Source organism: Kogia breviceps, chromosome 6 (genome assembly GCF_026419965.1).
Source record: "Kogia breviceps isolate mKogBre1 chromosome 6, mKogBre1 haplotype 1, whole genome shotgun sequence".
NCBI classification, from domain to species: Eukaryota; Metazoa; Chordata; class Mammalia; order Artiodactyla; family Physeteridae; genus Kogia; species Kogia breviceps.
In genome coordinates, this window is record NC_081315.1 from 72,920,798 (window position 1) to 72,940,871 (window position 20,074).

Consider the following 20,074-nt stretch of genomic DNA (forward strand, 5'->3'; position numbering starts at 1 on the left):
AAAGTGTTTTTTGGGTTTTGGGGGGGTTTTTTTTTTGGTCACTATATGGTATAAGTTTGCCAAGTCCTTCTGTGCAGCAATATGTGCCAGATCTGGTCAAAGGTTAACAGAAGTTTGAACAGATGCTCAATGAGTTTAAGCCACTGGAGGTAGCCAATATAGATATTTATGTAGCTCTTTGATTCTGTAAACCTGACTTTAAGTCCTTAGTTGATGCTTTCTATAAGTTTGAATTTAGTTCAATATTTAGAAAACAATTGTACCAAAGGAGCAGCCTGTGGTTTTATTTTTATTTACTTTAGCAAGTTATTATATTAAGCTCCAGAATATGGCAAATTATAAGACAAAAGATTCAATAAAACACCAGTACTTGTGTTATTTATATCTATATATCTATCTATATATCTATATATCTCATCTATCTACCGATCTACAGAGAGAGGAGAGATTTATTGCAGCATTATTTTAAGTTGTAAAAGAACCTGAGTAATATTCCATTGTATATATGTACCACATCTTCTTTATCCATTCATCTGTCAGTGGACATTTAGGTTGCTTCCATGACCTGGCTACTGTAAATAGTGTTGCAGTGAACATTGGGGTGCATGTGTCTTTTTGAATTATGATTTTGTCAGGTTATATGTCCAGTAGTGGGATTGCTGGGTCATATGGTAATTCTATTTTTAGTTTTTTAAGGAACCTCCATACTGTTTGCAAGGCAGAAATAGAGACATAGACGTAGAGAACAAATATATGGACACCAAGGGGAGAAAAAGGGGTTGTGATGAATTGGGAGATTGGGATTGACAGATATACACTAATATGTATAAAATAGGTAACTAAGGAGAACCTACTGTACAGCACAGGGAACTCTACTCACCACTCTGTGGTGACCTAAATGGGAAGGAAATCCAAAAAAGAGGGGATATATGTATACATATAGCTGATTCACTTCACTGTACAGCAGAAACTAACACAATATTGAAAAGCAACTATAACCCAATTAAAAAAAAAGAACCTGAAACAACTTCAATGACTATTAACAAAATAATGACTAATTTCCATGTTACAGGATACTGTGTAGCCATTAAATGGAATGAGTTGTATCTCTACCCATTGATTTGGAGGAATCTCTGAGTTATTAAGAAAAGAAAGATTCAATAAGGATGGAATGATTTCAGGGAACTTCCATAAATATAGGTTTTAGGGAGTTGAATTAATGGCATAGATATCAAAGGTAAGCCATTTTGATTTAAAATAGATTTTATCAAACTGGACCAGGGGAAGGAAAGCCAGCTTGCTTTCTATTTTACCTCCTCATTTAAAACTGTACTGCATGGGGCTTCCCTGGTGGCGTAGTGGTTGAGAATCCGCCTGCCGATGCAGGGGACACGGGTTTGTGCCCTGGTCTGGGAAGATCCCACATGCCGCGGAGCGGCTGGGCCCGTGAGCCATGGCCGCTGAGCCTGCTCGTCCGGAGCCTGTGCTCTGCAATGGGAGAGGCCACAACAGTGAGAGGCCCGCCTAGCACCAAAAAAAAAAAAAAAAACTGTACTGCATGGATTCCAATTACCGGGTCCCAGAATTTAAGAAATTACCATTCAGAGATCTCGACTGATTTATGGGTAAATTGACTTTTGAAGACTGGCCTGGGAACACAACCACCCATTATTGTGTTGTCACTATGGAGACATTAATGTCTGAGGTCTCCACAATGCATTCACAAATGCCATGTTATAATATTATAAGCAGAGAACCAGGGAAATTTATACAGTTAGTGCACTGCACAGACACACCTTGTCCATCGGGTGAATGATGTGGAAATCTAGTCTCTGTTCCTCACCCGCACAAGCTCTGTGTCCTACTGTGGGGCTGAGATAGCAGGAGGAAGAATAGATATTGTGTAATTCCTAAAAATAGATTTTTTTTTTGCACCCCCCATAAAGGTAGAGAAACGTGTCAAAGTATAATTGGGACCCAAGGAATAGGGACAAGGTAATCAGGAAAGAAGACAAAAGGAAAATCTCTGCTCCCATGAGAAGGGGCAGCTACAGACTATGGTGGCCTTAAATCAGTGGTTATCAACCAGGGAGAATTTTGCTCCTCTCCCTACCATCCCGGGCACATGTGGCAATGTCTGCAGCCATCACTGATTGCCATGACTGATGGGGCTGCTACTTGAATCTAGTGAATAAAGGCCAAGGGTGCTGCTAAACATCCCAGAATACACAGATGCAGCTTCCTGCATCAAATACGTATTCAACCCGAAATGTTCATAGTGCTGAAGTTGAGAAAGTAGACCCTAAATGAACAAACACCCTATTTTAAAAGAGACTAAAATGTTAGGAAGGAATGAAGGTTTGCTAAAAGGAGATTGGCCCTAAAATCACATCTTGTCTGACATATTATTCTTCCTGAAAATTAAATATTTTATTATTGTAGCCATTGTTTTAAGCTATTTAATAAGCTACCATGTAATGTGTTTTTAATGTGAAAGAAAAAAATGTGTCTCCTGGTTCCAAAATCTTCCTTTCTCAAAAAGTAAACAGTTTTACCTGATTTGAAGTATGCCATTTTCTACCATTGCTGCACAAATAAGACATCTAAATCTCAGGAGAATTTTCCCTTGATATCTTGTTCCATTCATTATTTATATAGAACCGTTACTGAAAACTCCTTCCTGAACTTCTAAAGTTCAAAATATGGAAGTCACAGAAGATGCTGTCCAAAGATTTTCAGTCTGTTGTGTAAACACAATAAATGTTAAAAAAGAAAGATTCACAGAAGTGAATATGATACGATGCTATTTTTTAAAAAATGACAAAAGTTCTATCTATATGTATATATGTTCCTATATAATTGCATAAGTATAAGCAAACATATAAAAGGTTGCTCACCAAGTTACTAACTAGTGAAAGAAAGTACAATGCAGGAAGAAAGATTGCTGAACAATAAATAAATAGGCAAGCAAACAAACAAATAAATAGCTGTGGAAAAAAGTAACAATGCTTATGATAAAAAGTAGTATATATAGAATTATCTTATTTCTTTTAAAGTAGATAGAAAAAAATTAGATACCAAATGTTGATGGTGATTATCTCTGAATGGAAAATTAAAACAAACAAACAAACAAACAAACACAAGACGGTACAGAAAAGAGGATGGAACAAGAGAGTGAATGTAATAAATTTGATATTTGGGCATTATAATTTACTGCCTATTCTATTTTGAGAGTTCCCCAGGGGCTCCCCAGAGATCATTACCTACTATTTCTTTAGGATGATAATTTGAAGGAAATCCATCTTCCCGTTAGGAAGTTTGAAAATAAGGGTTTTGAAAATGTCCTAATGATACCTTCCTGGGAAGGCAAGTTAAAGCTCTAAGAGATATCAGAAAGTGCTTGATTCTGTAAAGAGATATTCCTGTAGCCCTTAACAATCCCTCTTGTTCCACCTATTAATTTTAGTTAAGAGTTCCTAAGATCTCATTCTCCTCCAAGAATACAATACCAGATTTAGAATTTTTGCTGTTGACTGCTCCCTTTTAAGCTTTGTACATATTACAGTATCACAAATCACAAGATAAAACTGCCTTCCTGCACTAGAAAATGACCGCAGATTTTTTTTTTTCATCTCTTCTAAGTAATGTGTGGTTTGATAGAATCTTGGTTTAATTCTGATTCTCATATCCTTTCCCAGTTTAGCTCAGTCTATAGCTTGGATTTTTCAAGTTGCCGTGCATATCGCATGTTGGTTTTCATTCTGGTCATTCATAGTCCAACTCAGGATAGTCAGCCAAAACCACTACATTCTGCATTAGATCCTCCATGAAATTGATTTTATTTCTATTCTTACTTAGATATTGGGGAAAATGGAAACTAATTTTCTATGAACCTCTGGAACTAAGGAACTTTGAAAAAAACTTAGTGTGTCATAGATAATTAATTATGTGGTTTTAAATGTCAGTAGTTTATGAATCATTCTCCTGATAAATTAATCATCAATCTAATATTTTATTGAGAATTTTGAATATTGACTAACTTGTAAATGAGCTTGAAAGTTTCTCTGAATAGAGATCTATTTTTAAAGCTTTAGTATAAATAGGCTAATACTTCCAAAATGACAAGTTATTACTAGAAGTATCAATGAAATTTCCTTTGATATAATTCAAAATATGTCCATTAATACTTTGTAGAAAGTCACTATTAATTCATTCCTAACGAGTAAGTTTTTTTAAAACGCCATATGCTTTTATCATCTCCCAGAAATTTATCAATTTCCTATATTTGTGGGAATTATGGACTCATTAATCATGAGTTGTTAGAGAATGGAAATTCTGGATTATTAATTACTTTAGATAACTGAGAGTCCCCATGTATGTTACCTAAGGATAACCAATATTTCAAAGTTTAAGATGAGTTGGCACTAACATACTTAGTGCTGATATCAGGTGCCTCAAACACACAGCACTACTTATTTCACATTCAGTTAACACATTTGAGCACTTGCTATCACTGGTGCACTAAGCTAGAGCCTAAAAATATAAATGTTTGCCCTTGGGAAGCTCCAAGTCTAGTGGGACTGAGAAATAATTACAAAATAAGTACTACAATCAAAGTAGAAGAGGAGAGTTCTGCAAACTCAAGAGTGACTAATCCCAGAATCAAATTTCCCCAGGGGTGCTAGCCTCTTCTCACCGTCTACTGTCTCCATGGTGAGCTACTCCATTCCCACGGCTGCATCTATCCCTCATGACTCACTTAGCTTTGTTTCTCCCTAAGCCCTGCCTTCCTATATTCTGGCCCATAACTACTTACTTGGCACCTCTACGTGCAAGTGCCACTGACACCCACAACTCAAAATAGCCCGAAATAAATGAGTCATTTGCAGTCTCAAATCTTCAATTCTTACTCTTGTTATCCAACTACTGACTTGGGTCAGAAACCCTGTAGTCATCCTCAATGACTCCTTCTCTCTATCTTCCTAGATCAAAAGGTCACCCCAAATTCTGCCTTAACTATTTCTATTTTCTCTCCCCCACCTCCCCTTTAGTGCTGTGTTAACTCTGACTTCTCTATACTCTAGGTGAATGCCAGAGCTTGTTAAGCTGGTAACCTCCTACTCAATAATCTTGTCTCTTGCAGTAGGCAGCCACCAATGAAGGAAAGTGGAATCACTCTGAGTTCTCTGAGTATTTGAGGTGGGGGAAATTTCACACAGGGAGCTGGTTACAAAGGTAATGGAAGGACTGAGAAACCTATGGAGGCCAGGGGGAGAGCTTGGAAATGAACAATGCTCAATCTCACCTCCTAGCCTAGGGACTCCTAGGAGGCAGGCAGGGAAGATGTATTACCCAACGTTCTCTCCTCAGCCTCTGGCATAATACAATTTTTTCAATCTAGTCAACAATCATGAAATGTTGACAGAATGAATTAGTCATTCTAATAACCTAAATCTTTCGACTTAGAAGTTTCTAGAAAATTTTCCCTGCTTCAAGCCCAACATTTCAATATATCTTACCATGGAAACAACTTTAATTATTTGTGCTTCTGATTATTTAGGTTTTAGAATATAAGACATTTAAACTGTCACTCCATGAAACACAAATTTTATCGTATCCTTTTCAAGAAATTGGATTCATTGTATGGAAAAAAGCGTTTTCCTATTTTTAAAGAAAATGAATCTTTACAGCTTCTAAAGTAGATATCGGACCACAAATGCTGAAATTTTTATATTGTATAGTCTCAGTTTTATATATTGAGAGTCTCCTGCAGTTCATTGCATCAGAACACAAGTTTGTACTCCAGTTGTCATGTCAGTGTCATATGAGCCCATGTGATTTCCATAGATGACTCTCATTGGTATAAGCCCATAACTCTCAATGTTTTTGTTCATCCACAAGATTGATTCATTCCAGAATAGTTCAGAACACAACACAGACTGACAAAAAGTCTGACTACACAGATGGATAAACCAAGTGGGGCTATTTAGGATGAGACAAATGTAAAAGAAGATTATGTTCTCTGAGAGATAGTACAGGCTACAGTTAGTGAAAAAAAATCAATAAAAATAAGAACATGGACTTTGGCAAAATGAGAATGCATGTATTTTAAGGATATTGTAACAAAACATGGCTAGGGAGTAAGCACAACAAATATATGTTAATAGCATGATACTAGGTGATAGATAAAAGATTAAAAATTAACAGAAAATCTGGAGATACAATGATGCATTTCTGCTGCAGAATATACTTAATGGTGACACTGATGCACAAGCATTCATTTAACCAAGAGGTTCCATTAGAAACAGGTGTGGTGTGGTTCATTTTAATTACAATCGAAATTGGTGTATTCATCAGGCAATTTTTCACTAAAGTTTGTATTCATGAGATGCAAGTTGTGTGAGATTTGTTTGTTTTGTTTTCCTATCCTTATGAGAAATACTACCTATTGCCAGCATATACATTAGTTTCCATGTTACTTTTCTTGATAATTGTCATTGTGTTTGACAGGGAATTTTCTCCATAGAAGTAAATATGTTTTCCTTCTCTCTCCTTGCTCTCTTGGTTAATAAACAAGATCAAATATGTCTCCCTCCACTTTTTTCCAGTCATTTAACATCTCTGAGTCTCAGACTTTCATAATACCTCCCTTTCTTGAAATTAGGGAGATGGGCCAGATGATTGAGGTTTTCTGGGGTTTTTAATATGTATAATTATTGCTTAATGAGATTCTGGTATGGACTTCAATCAGCATAATTATTATGGCTTTTCTTGGTGGAAGGAAATAAAGATGGAATCAAATTAGCACAAGGACAGTAAAGTTTGTTGTAATAATACAAAGAGCTTTCATAATAGATTGAAGTATTAAACATGTCCAAACCTCAGGAGAACTAGAAATGGGAAGCAGAAAGTCTTTATGAACTTGGTCACTCATTCTCTAATGATGCTGTTTCTCCTATGACTATTTTCTGCATCCTCTCCATTTGTTTCTTCTTTTGCAAGCTGGCTTCCTCTTTTTATTCATAGTCTCTCCTCTCATAAATTCATAATAGCAGTGCAGCGTTAGTTCTATGTCACGACCTTTGCACTTGGTCCCACAGCTCCTGTATCAGATCCTTTATCCAATAGCAAATTTCAGGGAGAGGACTTTACTTGGTCCATCTCATCATTTTGAGCCAGGCACAGTTTTATCACCTGCTTATGGACCAGCTGGTCTTAACTTAGACATCTACTCTTCATTCCCAAGGTGTGAGGAGGGCAGAATCGTGTGATATAGAACATGGTCATGCTCAGTCAGCAGGGACTGTAGGCATGGCAGTTTCCATCACAGAAGGTTCTGTAGAAGTGGTGCACAGCTCTACTATATCAGCCTTTGGGGAAAGCAGCCTTAGCTTTGGAAAGAGTGGATCTCAGAGTTCAATGAACTGGCATAAATGTTTTATAAGGAACAGGGATTTGTGCTTGGGGATCCTTATGATGTATAATGTACAATCAAATCAGTGAAAGATAAAATGCAAATGTGTGCAAGGGCCTTGGTTCTTTCATATATATATATATATATATATATATATATATATATATATATATATGAAAGATCTCCCTTTTCTTGGGAACAGTTTGAAAAGGAGTGATTGCTCACATGATCCTTCTGAGCAGATGCAATGTTACTAGATGTTAAAACAATATTTTGTCTCTTCACTACCAAGTTAGTTTGAGATGTGTACTGACTATGGAGGCAGCTAATAAGAGACTTCACTTTTCCAGCCCACTATGAAGTCTTCTTAGAGTTCATTCTGATAAAATGCATACCTCAGTGTATTGCCTAAACCATATAACTCTTTTCCCTCCTCTGATGCTAGATAATTAATGGATTTTTAAAAAAATTTATTTGTATTTAGGGCTGTGTTGGGTCTTCATTTCTGTGCGAGGGCTTTCTCTAGTTGCGGTGAGCGGGGGTCACTCTTCATTGCAGTGCGCAGGCCTCTCACCATCGCGGCCTCTCTTGTTGCAGAGCACAGGCTCCAGACGCGCAGGCTCAGTAGCTGTGGCTCACGGGCCCAGCCACCCCGCAGCATGTGGGATCCTCCCAGACCAGGGCCCGAACCCGCGTTCCCTGCATTGGCAGGCGGACTCCCAACCACTGCACCACCAGGGAAGCCCATTAATGGATTTTTATCAAATGATTTCTTATGTTGAAGTGGCAAATTGTAAACCATCTAATGCTGGCATCCCTTACACAAAGTTTTGAGGGATATATAAAAGTTCAAGTAGACATGTTGTTGATAATAAAGGATTTTGAAATATTTGACTGATACTAAAAAAGGAAGATATTTTCATTTAAGGCAGGTTTTCATAACCTTGACTTTACTGACATTTGGAGCCAGATAATTCTTTGTTGTAGGAGATGCACTGTTTAGTATATTAGGTTGGGGAGCATCCCTGGCCTTTACCCACAGATGCTAGTGTTACCAAGTCCAAGCTCTTACCTCTCTCCACACGACAGACCAATAAATTGAGAGATGGGGTGTTGGGGCAAGGAATAGCTACTCCATTCAGAAAGACAGAAAACTGAGAAGATGGCGGACTAGTGTCCCAAAGAACCATCTTATTCGAGTTACAATCCAACTTTTTACCTCTATATGAATGGAGAAGTGTTAAACCTTTAAAGGTCAAGCCTGGGAGGCAGAACATGAAGAAAGGGCTATTATGTATATTACAGGCTATAGGAAACATTCTTTTACAAAGGCGCAGAGCTAGCATGCTAAGAGAGGCAACAGAGCACAAAGGTTAAAACTAAAAGAATAGATCCCATATGGAGTCAGGTTTGTTCTCTGTGATGTTAGTTGCACACATGGTACTCCCAGTTGTAACAACCAAAACTGTCTCCAGACATTGCTAAATGTCCTTTGGGAGATAAAATCACCCAGATTTTAAAACTACTGATCTGAAAAGAATGTTACCTTTCTCTATCTGACTTATTTCACTAAGCATAGTACCCTCCAGGTCCATTCACAAGCACCACATCTTTATCCATTCATCTGTTGATGGACATTTAAGTTGATTCCGTAACTTGAATGCTAAGTGTATGCTATCACTTACATGTGTAATCTAAAAAGTAAAACAAATGAATGAATATAACAAAACAGAAACAGACTCACAGATATAAAGAATAAACTAGTGGTTACAAGCTGGGAGGGAGAAATGGGGAGGGGAAAGTTGGGGTAGGGGATTAAGAGGTACAAACTACTATGTATAAAATAAATAAGCTACAAGGATATACTGTACAACATAGGGAATATAGCCAATATTTTGTAATAACTTTAAATGGAGTATAATCTATAAAAATTTTGAATCACTATGTTGTACACCTGAAACAAATATAATATTGTAAATCAACTATACTTCAATAAAAATAAGTAAATAAATAAATAAAAATAATGTTTCCTTTATTCTCCAAAGAATTGCTTTGATTTAATAGAAATATTTTTATTTTTTTAAACATTTTTAGATTTAAAAAGTATGGTGTTTGGAGTTTAATTGTGCCCTACTAATTTGCTATGGTCTAACCTGCTTTTCCTCAATGAATCAAATTCTCTCATGCTGAGTTAGCCTGACGAATTTCATTAGCAATCTCATACCAGTTAATCCCATTAATTTGCCTCAGTGTTGAGTCCCCTACAGCCCATAGTTTCTAAATATGTCACACTTTCTCTCAAGGAGTAGATTGCACACTTGAGAAAGCTGGTTGAACACTTAAAACACACCTTGAAGAAAAATGATTTCAGCATTCTTGGCCAAAGTGTTAATACTTTTTATTTCTTTCCAAAAACTTTCCATCCTCCCTGGATGTCTAAAGTGCTTGCACTTTAGACTAATGAAGGATTAATAGAAAAACTATTGTAACAGAGAGCAAAATACAGTAATTTTAAGCCTTTCTTTTCCATCTAAGGATAGAATACACCAAAATGATACCATAGGCTTTATCATATGCACATGTGACTATTAATATTTAAGGTGCAGATAGAAAAAATAATTTATTTAAAATTCAGTAAATAGTTTCCCAGAGATATAGATCATAAATTCTCTCAGGGACAATTTGCCTGTCTCACAAGGTTGTGAAAACAACAGAGCACAGAGCACTTTCTAGAAGGAAATTATTGTCATGCATGTGGCAAAATATACATAGTAAGGATATATTGCTCTGTTTTAGGTCTTTCCACATTTTTCATCATTATCATCACAATTATCATTAGCTTCAAAGAGTTTTTTTAAGGTTATCAAACTCATGGGTCCATATTTCCATTTATCATAGAATCAGGTCCCAGATTAAGATAACAACCCTAGAAATGAATAAGAAGAAAAGTCCTGAAAGATACTTATTCCACATCACCCACTTCCCAATGTAAAATACTAGCATCCATAACTTTCTACTGAATGACTTCTTATTGCAAACAGGGTAAGTTACTGCTTTAACTGAGAAACATTGTGTGATGTTTAGTCAATATTTACTGAAAATAGAGTGAGCTGTATAGAGCAAAGATCTCCCTACTTGTGTATAGTTTTCTCTGTATAGGAAACAAAATGGTTCCCAGAAAGGGAAGGGGAAAAAGTCTACACACACACACACACACACACACACACACACACACACACACACACACTTACTTAATCTATGCAGAGATCACTCATGTTTACATTATTTTCTCCTTCCACTCTCCATTATTTACTTACCACAAACATATTTTAATTATAACATTAGCTATTAGAGTATTATTTGTCATTATAATCATTTGTATTTTATAATAAGTTTTTCCTCATCACACATTAAAACTTTCTTTGTTGAGGAGAATGTGGAATAAGGATTTTGCCTCATGATCTCATTGTGAGGAAATCCTCTGTAGCACTCGTGAGAGCTGGAGGCTAATGTGTATTCAGCATTGAGTAGTGGAACATGTAACCCATTGCTGATTGTGCTGAACTAGTCATTCATTTTCTTACATTGTCTGAATTACAAACAAGACCCCAACAACAAGACTTACAAGACAGACAATTGCTTACTTTCATGGTTACCAGGGTCCTTCTTCCTACAGGTTCTTTTATAAACATCTCTTTAAAAGTGGAAATGCTTATGAAAACAAATACGTACACTCCAAATAATTTGGAAGTATGATATTAATCTTTAAATAGCAACAAACATTTTTGAAGGTAATATATTTGTTTAGCATGTTAGTTTCTAAAGTACTTGCACCATAATTCTCCCAAGTAATGCTTTCAATAAGCTAGTAAAATGTTATCATTTTTATTTTAGAAATGAGACATCTGACATATAAGGGGTTAAGTTAGTTGCTCATGGTTACATAGCTCTACATGTGGTAGATTTTGGAATGGAGGTGTTTTAGAATCTAAGGCCCAGAATCTGTTTAATTCATTGTTCTCCAAAAGGTATGATGTTAAGAGCTTGAAGAGGATGCAAATGCAGATGTTAGCAATTGAGAAGAGAATTCTGTATAACCCTGTGGGTTCTCTTTTTCTGTTAAATGAAGGTAAAGTGGAAGGAGGTTTCAGACTTATAAAAAGTATATTGTATGATTAGTAGCAAAGAGCAAATGTCCTTGTCATTGAACAAGAAAGAATGGCTTTGAATTATTGCAAGATTATTTCTAAGTAAACAGTGTAAGCATTCTTGAATATAGTGGTTAAAGGACATTGGAACTCATTATCCAGAACAAATATTGTCTTATCATTTAAGATATTTCAGAAATGCATAAATATCCATATAGGTATCTAGATGAAGTGCCATTTGCCCAGATGAAAGACATGATTGGAGCCAATGCTTCCCAAACAGTGGTATATATAACAATGGCAGTACACAGAGTTGTGCAGGAATTATGACGTGTTTTCTTAATTGTTCCTAAAGCATCCAGCTAAAGCTATTGACAGGTAAATATTCTTTAAAAGAAAAAGTGAACCTTCTGTTTTTATGATATTGGGACTGCATCTTAAGTCTTTATGATTTTACTGCTACGTCTTATTCTTTTAATGGACAATAACATTTTGTATTAATAGAGTTCTTTAAAAAGAGACAACTGGGCTTCCCTGGTGGCACAGTGGTTGAGAGTCCACCTGCCAATGCAGGGGACACGGGTTCGTGCCCCGGTCCGGGAAGATCCCGCGTGCCACGGAGCGGCTGGGCCCATGAGCCATGGCCGCTGAGCCTGCGTGTCCGGAGCCAGTGCTCCGCAACGAGAGAGGCCACAACAGTGAGAGACCCGCATACTGCAAAAATTAAAATAAATAAAAATAAAAAGAGACAACTACAACTCTAATATAATCTTCACCACTCCTCTCCTGTGAGCTTGACACATTTATTGAGCCCAAATCTTCCTTTCTGTCACTGCCAGCGGAAACCTGGGCAGAAAGAAAAGTGCAAAGGTACGTCCTTAGTGTAACCTTTTACAGGAGATGGGGAAACAAATTTGAGTACAAACCCATCTCTGAACCTAAACCAATTCCTGAATCAAGCAGTACTATAAATACAATATCCAGAGGTAGATTTTTGTGAACATGAATCTATAGGTACAACTTCCCTTTACAGCCTTCTCCATGATATCATTACCTTAACGTCAAACCTTAAAATTCAATTAAATGGATTTACTCTATATTGGTGCAAATGCTTCTGCATGCATTCAATTATTGCACTAGTACTTCTAACCTATTGGTTGCCCTATACTTGGAGGTGCAAATTTCAATATATTCAAATGTAAACTTGTAGGGGAGGTTGGTGAGTCAGCCTAGCACAGGGAGATCAGCTCGGTGCTTTGTGACCACAGAATGGTGAGTCTCTAGGTATCCACAGTACCACATGCTATCACATTCTTACCAAAAAGGCTTTTAGATGATGATGATGACGATGATGATGGTAAAATTCTTTTTTCGGTTTCCTTTTTTTTGCAGGATTATACACTCACCATGTATTTCCAGCAGTCTTGGAAAGACAAAAGGCTTTCTTATTCTGGAATCCCACTAAACCTCACGCTAGACAACAGGGTAGCTGACCAACTCTGGGTACCAGACACCTACTTTCTGAATGACAAGAAGTCATTTGTGCATGGGGTTACAGTGAAAAATCGAATGATCCGACTGCATCCTGATGGAACAGTTCTCTACGGACTCCGGTAAACAGCTTTGTGTTGCATGTTTTACTGTTGTCGTTCATGTTGCTGTTTAATTTTTATTCTTGGAAGTGGACAGAGGGGGAGAAAGGCAAGTAGGTGAATATATAGACTCTTTAATCTTTATAATAAAATTATATTAAAGTTCAGAAAATCTCTTTAGAACAATTCGAGCTAAATTTAGACAACTTTGTCCATCAAAGGAAAGTGATTTTTTTGCTGTGACCCTCAAATAATAAACATAGCAATAAGAATATGTGTTTTTGTTAGACAGATTTCACATCCAGCTTATTCTAGAAGTTACATAATATTTTTAGCCCATTGCTTGATTATCTTCGGTCCACCCAGACTCAATTACAATGTGTTCTAGGTATTCTGTATAATTACTTAATTATGAAATGGAATTGAGAAACAACATTTTGAAGAAATAGGAAAATATTTTGTGGTGACTTTTAGAAGATGCAAGGTGATTTTATTCCCTTAAATCTTTTATGTTTTCATTTTTATTTTCATGTATGTGATCCACATTAAATTAATTTTTGTGTTTCTTATGAGGTAGGGATTGAGGTTCATTTTTTTCCATATGGCTATACAATTATTCTAGTACCATTTATTGAAAAGACTTTGCTTTTCCATTCAGATAGTGTTGGTACCTTTGACTGAATAATTGGGGGTCTATTTCTAGGATTTATTTTGTTCCACTGTTCTTTTTGTCTGTCCTTAGACAGTATCACACTATTTAATTACCATAGCTATTTGTTAAGTTATGAAGTCACATAATGTAAGTCCTTCAACTTTATACTATTTAAAATTGCTTTGGAAATTCTAGGTTCTTTGCATCTCCCTATAACTTTTAGGATCAACGTGTTGACTTCTACCCCAAAAAGTCCGCTGGGCTTATAATTGGCTGCATTGAATCTATAGATCAGTTTTGGGAGAATTGACAATTTAAAATTATCAGGTTTTCTAACCATGAATATATCTTTATTTGTTTATGTTACCTTTAATTTCTATCAACAACGTTTTGCACCACAGTGTGTTTTGTTTCATTTATTTTTTTTAAAGAATCAAGTATAAAAGAGGTATTATACACTTGTAGACGTCTGTTACTAACCCTCAGGTAGTTAAGGGTTGATTAAAACTTTTAGGCTACAGTTCAAATCACCTACCAGTTTTACCAAAGAAATATCTGAATTGTAACATGTTATTGTAGGATGTGTAGAGTGGTGGTTATTTAACATTTGTTAATCTGTGTGATCCCTTTGAGAAGCTGATGAAATTTTCCTATTATTTTAGAGCATTCATAAGCACCCTAAAATCCTTTTATATGGCATCAATGCCAAGCTAAAACTGTAGTTAAGGACCAACAGTCTAGAATTAATGTGTGTTCAATATCCAAAAACAAAATGCAAGTGAAAAGAATGTATCTGTGAAAAAACATTTCTTTTAACATCTTTAATGGAGTATAATTGCCTAACGTTGTTGTGTTAGTTATCTGGATATAACAAAATGAATCAGCTATATGCATACATATAGCCCCATATCCCCACCCTCTTGCTTCTCCCTCCCACCCTTCCTATCCCACCCTCTAGGTGGTCACAAAGCACCGAGCTGATCTCCCTGTGCTAGGCAGAAGCTTCCCACTAGCTATCTATTCTACATTTGGTAGTGTATATATGTACATGCCACTCTCTCACTTCGTCCCAGCTTACCCTTCCCCCTCGCCGTGTGTTCAAGTCCATTCTCTACATCTGTGTCGTTATTCCTGTCCTGCCCCTAGGTTTTTCAGAACCTTTTTTTTTTTTTTAGATTCCATATATATGTGTTAGCATATGGTATTTGTTTTTCTCTTTCTGACTTACTTCACTCTGTATGACAGACTCAAGGTCCATCCACCTCACTACAAATAATTCAACTTCATTTCTTTTTATGGCTGAGTAATATTCCATTGTATATATGTGCCACATCTTCTTTATTGATTCATCTGTCGACTGACGCTTAGGTTGCTTCCATGTCCTGGCTATTGTAAATAGAGCTGCAGTGAACATTGTGGTACATGACTCTTAGAATTATGGTTTTCTCAAGGTATAATACCCAGTAGTGGGATTACTGGGTCTTATGGTAGTTCTATTTTTAGTTTTTTAAGGAACCTCCATACTATTCTCCACAGTGGCTCTATCAATTTACATTCCCACCAACAGTGCAAGAGGGTTCACTTTTCTCCACACCCTCTCCAGCATTTATTCTTTGTAGATGTTTTGATGATGGCCATTCTGACTGGTGTGAGGTGATACCTCATTGTAGTTTTGATTTGCATTTCTCCACTGATTAGTGATGAGCATCCTTTCATGTGTTGGCAATCTATATATCTTCTTTGGAGAAATGTTTATTTAGGTCTTCTGCCCATTTTTGGATTGGGTTTTTGTTTTGTTTTGTTTTGTTTTTGATATTGAGCTGCATGAGCTGCTTGTATATTTGGGAGATTAATCCATTGTCACCTGCTTCATTTGCAAATATTTTCTCCTGTTCTGAGGGCTGTCTTTTCATCTTGTTTATGGTTTCCTTTGTGGTGTCAAATCTTTTAAGTTTCATTAGGTCCCATTTGTTTATTTTTGTTTTTATTTCCATTTCTCTAGGAGGTGTATCAAAAAGGATTTGCTGTGATTTATGTCATAGAGTGTTCTGCCTATGTTTTCCTCTAAGAGTTTGATAGTGTCTGGACTTACATTTAGGTCTTTAATCCATTTTGAGTTTATTTTTGTGTATGGTGTTAGGGAGTGTTCTAATTTCATTCTTTTACAAGTAGCTGTCCAGTTTTCCCAGCACCACTTATTGAAGAGGCTGTCTTTTCTCCACTGTGTATCCTTCCCTCCTTTATCAAAGTTAAGGTGGCCATATGTGTGTGGGTTTATCTCTGGGCTTTCTTTCCTGTTCCATTGGTCTATATTTCTGTTTTTGTACCAGTACCATACTGTCTTGATTACTGTAGTTTTGTAGTATAATCTGAAGTCATGGAGCATGATTCATCCAGCTCCATTTTTCTTTCTCAAGATTGATTTGGTTATTTGGGGTCTTTTGTGTTTCCATATAAATTGTGAAATTTTTTGCTCTATTTCTGTGAAAAATGCCCTTGATAGTTTGACAGGGATTTCATTGAATCTGTCCATTGCTTTGGGTAGTATAGTCATTTTCACAATGTTGATTCTTCCAATCCAAGAACATGGTATATCTCTCCATCTGTCTGTATCATCTTTAAATTCTTTCATCAGTGTCTTAAAGTTTTCTGCATATAGGCCTTTTGTCTCCTCAGGTAGGTTTATTCCTATGTATTTTATTCTTTTTGTTGCAATGGTAAATGAGAGTGTTTCTTTAATTTCTGTTTCAGATTGTTCATCATTAGTGTATAGGAATGCAAGAGATTTCTGTGCATTAATTTTGTATCCTGCTACTTTACCAAATTCATTGATTAGCTCTTGTAGTTTTCTGGTAGCATCTATAGGATTCTCTATGCATAGTATCATGTCATCTGCAAACAGTGACAGTTTACTTCTTCTTTTCCTATTTGGATTCCTTTTATTGCTTTTTCTCTGATTGCTGTGGCTAAAACTTCCAAAACTGTGTTGAATAGTAGTGGTGAGAGTGGGAAACCTTGTCTTGCTCCTGATCTTAGTGGAAATGGTTTCAGTTTTTCATCAACTCTATCTCATCATTGCGAACAATGTTGGCTGTGGGTTTGTCTTATATGGCCTTTATTATGTTGATGTAAGTTCCCACTATGCCTACTTTCTGGAGGTTTTTTTTCATAAATGGGTGTTAAATTTTGTCAAAAGCCTTTTCTGCATCTATTGAGATTATCATATGTTTTTTATCCTTCAGTTTGTTAATATGGTGTATCACATTGATTGATTTGTATATATTGAAGAATCTATGCGATTCTGGGATAAACACCACTTGATGATGGTGAATGATCCTTTTAATGTGCTGTTGGATTATGTTTGCTAGTATTCTGTTGAGGATTTTTGCATCTATGTTCATTAATGATATTGGCCTGTAGTTTTCTTTTTTTGTGACATCATTTTGTTTTTGTTTTTGCTGTATGCGGACCTCTCACTGTTGTGGCCTCTCCCGTTGCCGAGCACAGTCTCTGGACATGCAGGCTAAGCGGCCATGGCTCACAGGCCCAGCCGCTCCGTGGCATGTGGGATCTTCCCCGACCAGGGCATGAAACCATGTCCCCTGCATCGGCAGGTGGACTCTCAACCATTGCGCCAACAGGGAAGCCCTTTTGTGACATCTTTGTCTGGTTTTGGTATCAGGGTGATGGTGGCCTCGTCGAATGAGTTTGGGAGTGTTCCTCCCTCTGCTATATTTTGGAAGAGTTTGAGAATGATAGGTGTTAGCTCTTCTCTAAATGTTTGATAGAATTTGCCTGTGAATCATCTGGTCCCAGGCTTTTGTTTGTTGGAAGATTTTAAATCACAGTGTCAATTTCAGTGCTTGTGATTTGTCTGTTCATATTTTTTTATTTCTTCCTGGTTCAGTCTCAGAATGTTGTGCTTTTCTAAGAATTTGTCCATTTCTTCCAGGTTGTCCATTTTATTGACATCGTTCATAATCCTTTGTATTTCTGCAGTGTCACTTGTTACTTCTCCTTTTTCATTTCTAATTCTGTTGATTTGAGTCTTCTCCCCCTTTTTTTTGATGAGCCTGGCTAATGGTTTATTAATTTTGTTTATCTTCTCTAAGAACCAGCTTTTAGTTTTATTGAGCTTTACTATTGTTTCCTTCATTTTTTTTCACTTATTTCTGATATGATTTTTATGATTTCTTTCCTTTTGCTAACTTTAGGGTTTTTTTGTTCTTTTTCTAACTGCTTTAGGTGTAAGGATAGGTTGTTTATTTGAGATGTTTCTTGCTTCTTGAGGTAGGAGTGTATTGCTATAAACTTCCCTCTTAGAACTGCTTTTGCTGCATCCCATGGGTTTTGGGTCATCGTGTTTTCATTGTCCTTTGTTTCTAGGTATTTTTTGATTTCCTCTTTGATTTCTTCAGTGATCCCTTAGTTATTTAGTAGTGTATTGTTTAGTCTCCATGTGTTTGTATTTTTTGCAGTTTTTTTCCCGTAATTGATATCTAGCCTCATAATGTTACATTTTGAAAAAGATACTTGATATGATTACAATTTTCTTAAATTTACCAAGGTTTGCTTTGTGATCCAAGATATGGTCTATCCTGCTGGAGTATGTTTAATGAGCATTTGAGAAGAAAGTGTATTCTGTTGGTTTTGGGTGGAATGTCCTATAACTATGAATTAAATCCATCTTATTTAATATGTCATTTAAAGCTTGTGTTTCCTTATTTATTTTCATTTTGGTTGATCTGTCCATTGGTGAAATTGTGGTGTTAAAGTCCCCTACTATTATTGTGTTACTGTTGATTTCCCCTTTATTGTTGTTAGCATTTGCCTTATGTATTGAGGTGTTGCTATGTTGGATGCATAAATATTTACAATTGTTATATCTTCTTCTTGGATTGATACCTTGATTACTTTTTAGTGTCCTACATTGTCTCTTGTAATAGTCTTTATTTTAAAGTCTATTTTATCTGATATGAGAATTGCTATTCCAGCTTTCTTTTGATTTCTAATTGCATGCAATATCTCTTTCCCTCCCATCACTTTCAGTCTGTATGTGTCCCTAGGTCTTAAGTGGGTCTCTTGTAGACAGCATATATACAGGTCCTGTTTTTATATTCATTCCGCCAATCTATGTCTTTTGGTTGGAGCATTTAATCCATTTACATTTAAGGTAATTATCAATATGTATGTTCCTATTACCATTTTGTTAATTGTTTTGGGTTTGCTTTTGTAAGTGTTTTCCTTCTTTTGTGTTTCCTGCCTAGAGAAGTTTCTTTAGCATTTGTTGTAACTCTGGTTTGGTGGTGTTGAATTCCCTTACCTTTTGCTTGTCTGTAAAGCTTTTAATTTCTCTGTCAAATCTGAATGAGATCCTTGCTGGGTAGAGTAGTATTGGCTGTAGGTTTTTCCCTTTCATCACTTTAAAGATGTCCTGCCACTCCCTTCTTGTTTGCAGAGTTTCTGCTCAGAAATCAGCTGTTAACCTTATGGGGATTCCCTTGTATGTTATTTGTTGCTTTTCCCTTGCTGCTTTTAATATGTTTTCTTTGTGTTTAATTTTTGATAGTTTTATTAATATGTGTCTTGGTGTGTTTCTCATTGGGTTTACCCTGTTTGGAACTCTCTGCTCTTCCTGGACTTGATCGACTATTTCCTTTCCCGTGTTAAGGATGTTTTTGACTAACATCTCTTCAAATATTTTCTCAGACCCTTTCTTTATCTCTTCTTCTGGAAACCCTATAATTCGAATGTTGGTCTGTTTAATGTTGTCCCAGAGGTCTCTGAGACTGTCCTCAATTCTTTTCATTCTTTTTTCTTTATTCTGCTCTGCAGTAGTTATTTCCAGTATTATATCTTTTAGGTCAGTTATCCGTTCTTCTGCCTCAGATATTCTGCTATTGATTCCTTCTAGAGAATTTTTAATTTCATTTATTGTGTTGTTCATCATTGTTTGTTTGCTCTTTAGTTCTTCTAGGTCCTTATTAAACGTTTCTTCTATTTTCTCCATTCTATTTCCAAGATTTTGGATCATCTTTACTATCATTATTCTAAATTCTCTTTCAGGTAGACTGCTTATTTCCTCTTCATTTGTTTGGTCTGGTGGGTTTTAACTTTGCTCCTTCATCTGCTGCATATTTGGCTGTCTTTTCATTTTGCTTAACTTACCGTGTTTGTGGTCTCCTTTTTCACATGCTGCAGTTCATAGTTCCAGTTGTTTATGGTGTTTGCCCCCAGGGGGTAAGTTTGGTTCAGTGGGCTGTGTAGA

At 36.3% G+C, this 20,074-nt stretch overlaps 1 protein-coding gene across 1 annotated transcript in view; it reads left to right on the forward strand.

Annotated features, from left to right (window-relative positions):
• GABRB1 (gamma-aminobutyric acid type A receptor subunit beta1) overlaps positions 1 to 20,074 on the forward strand; it is a 412,251-nt gene that overhangs the window by 116,975 nt on the left and 275,202 nt on the right. Inside the window, exon 4 of the mRNA XM_059067285.2 lies at positions 12,955 to 13,175. Within this exon, the coding sequence (XP_058923268.1) occupies positions 12,955 to 13,175 (221 nt within the window). The remainder of the gene's footprint in view (positions 1 to 12,954; positions 13,176 to 20,074) is intronic.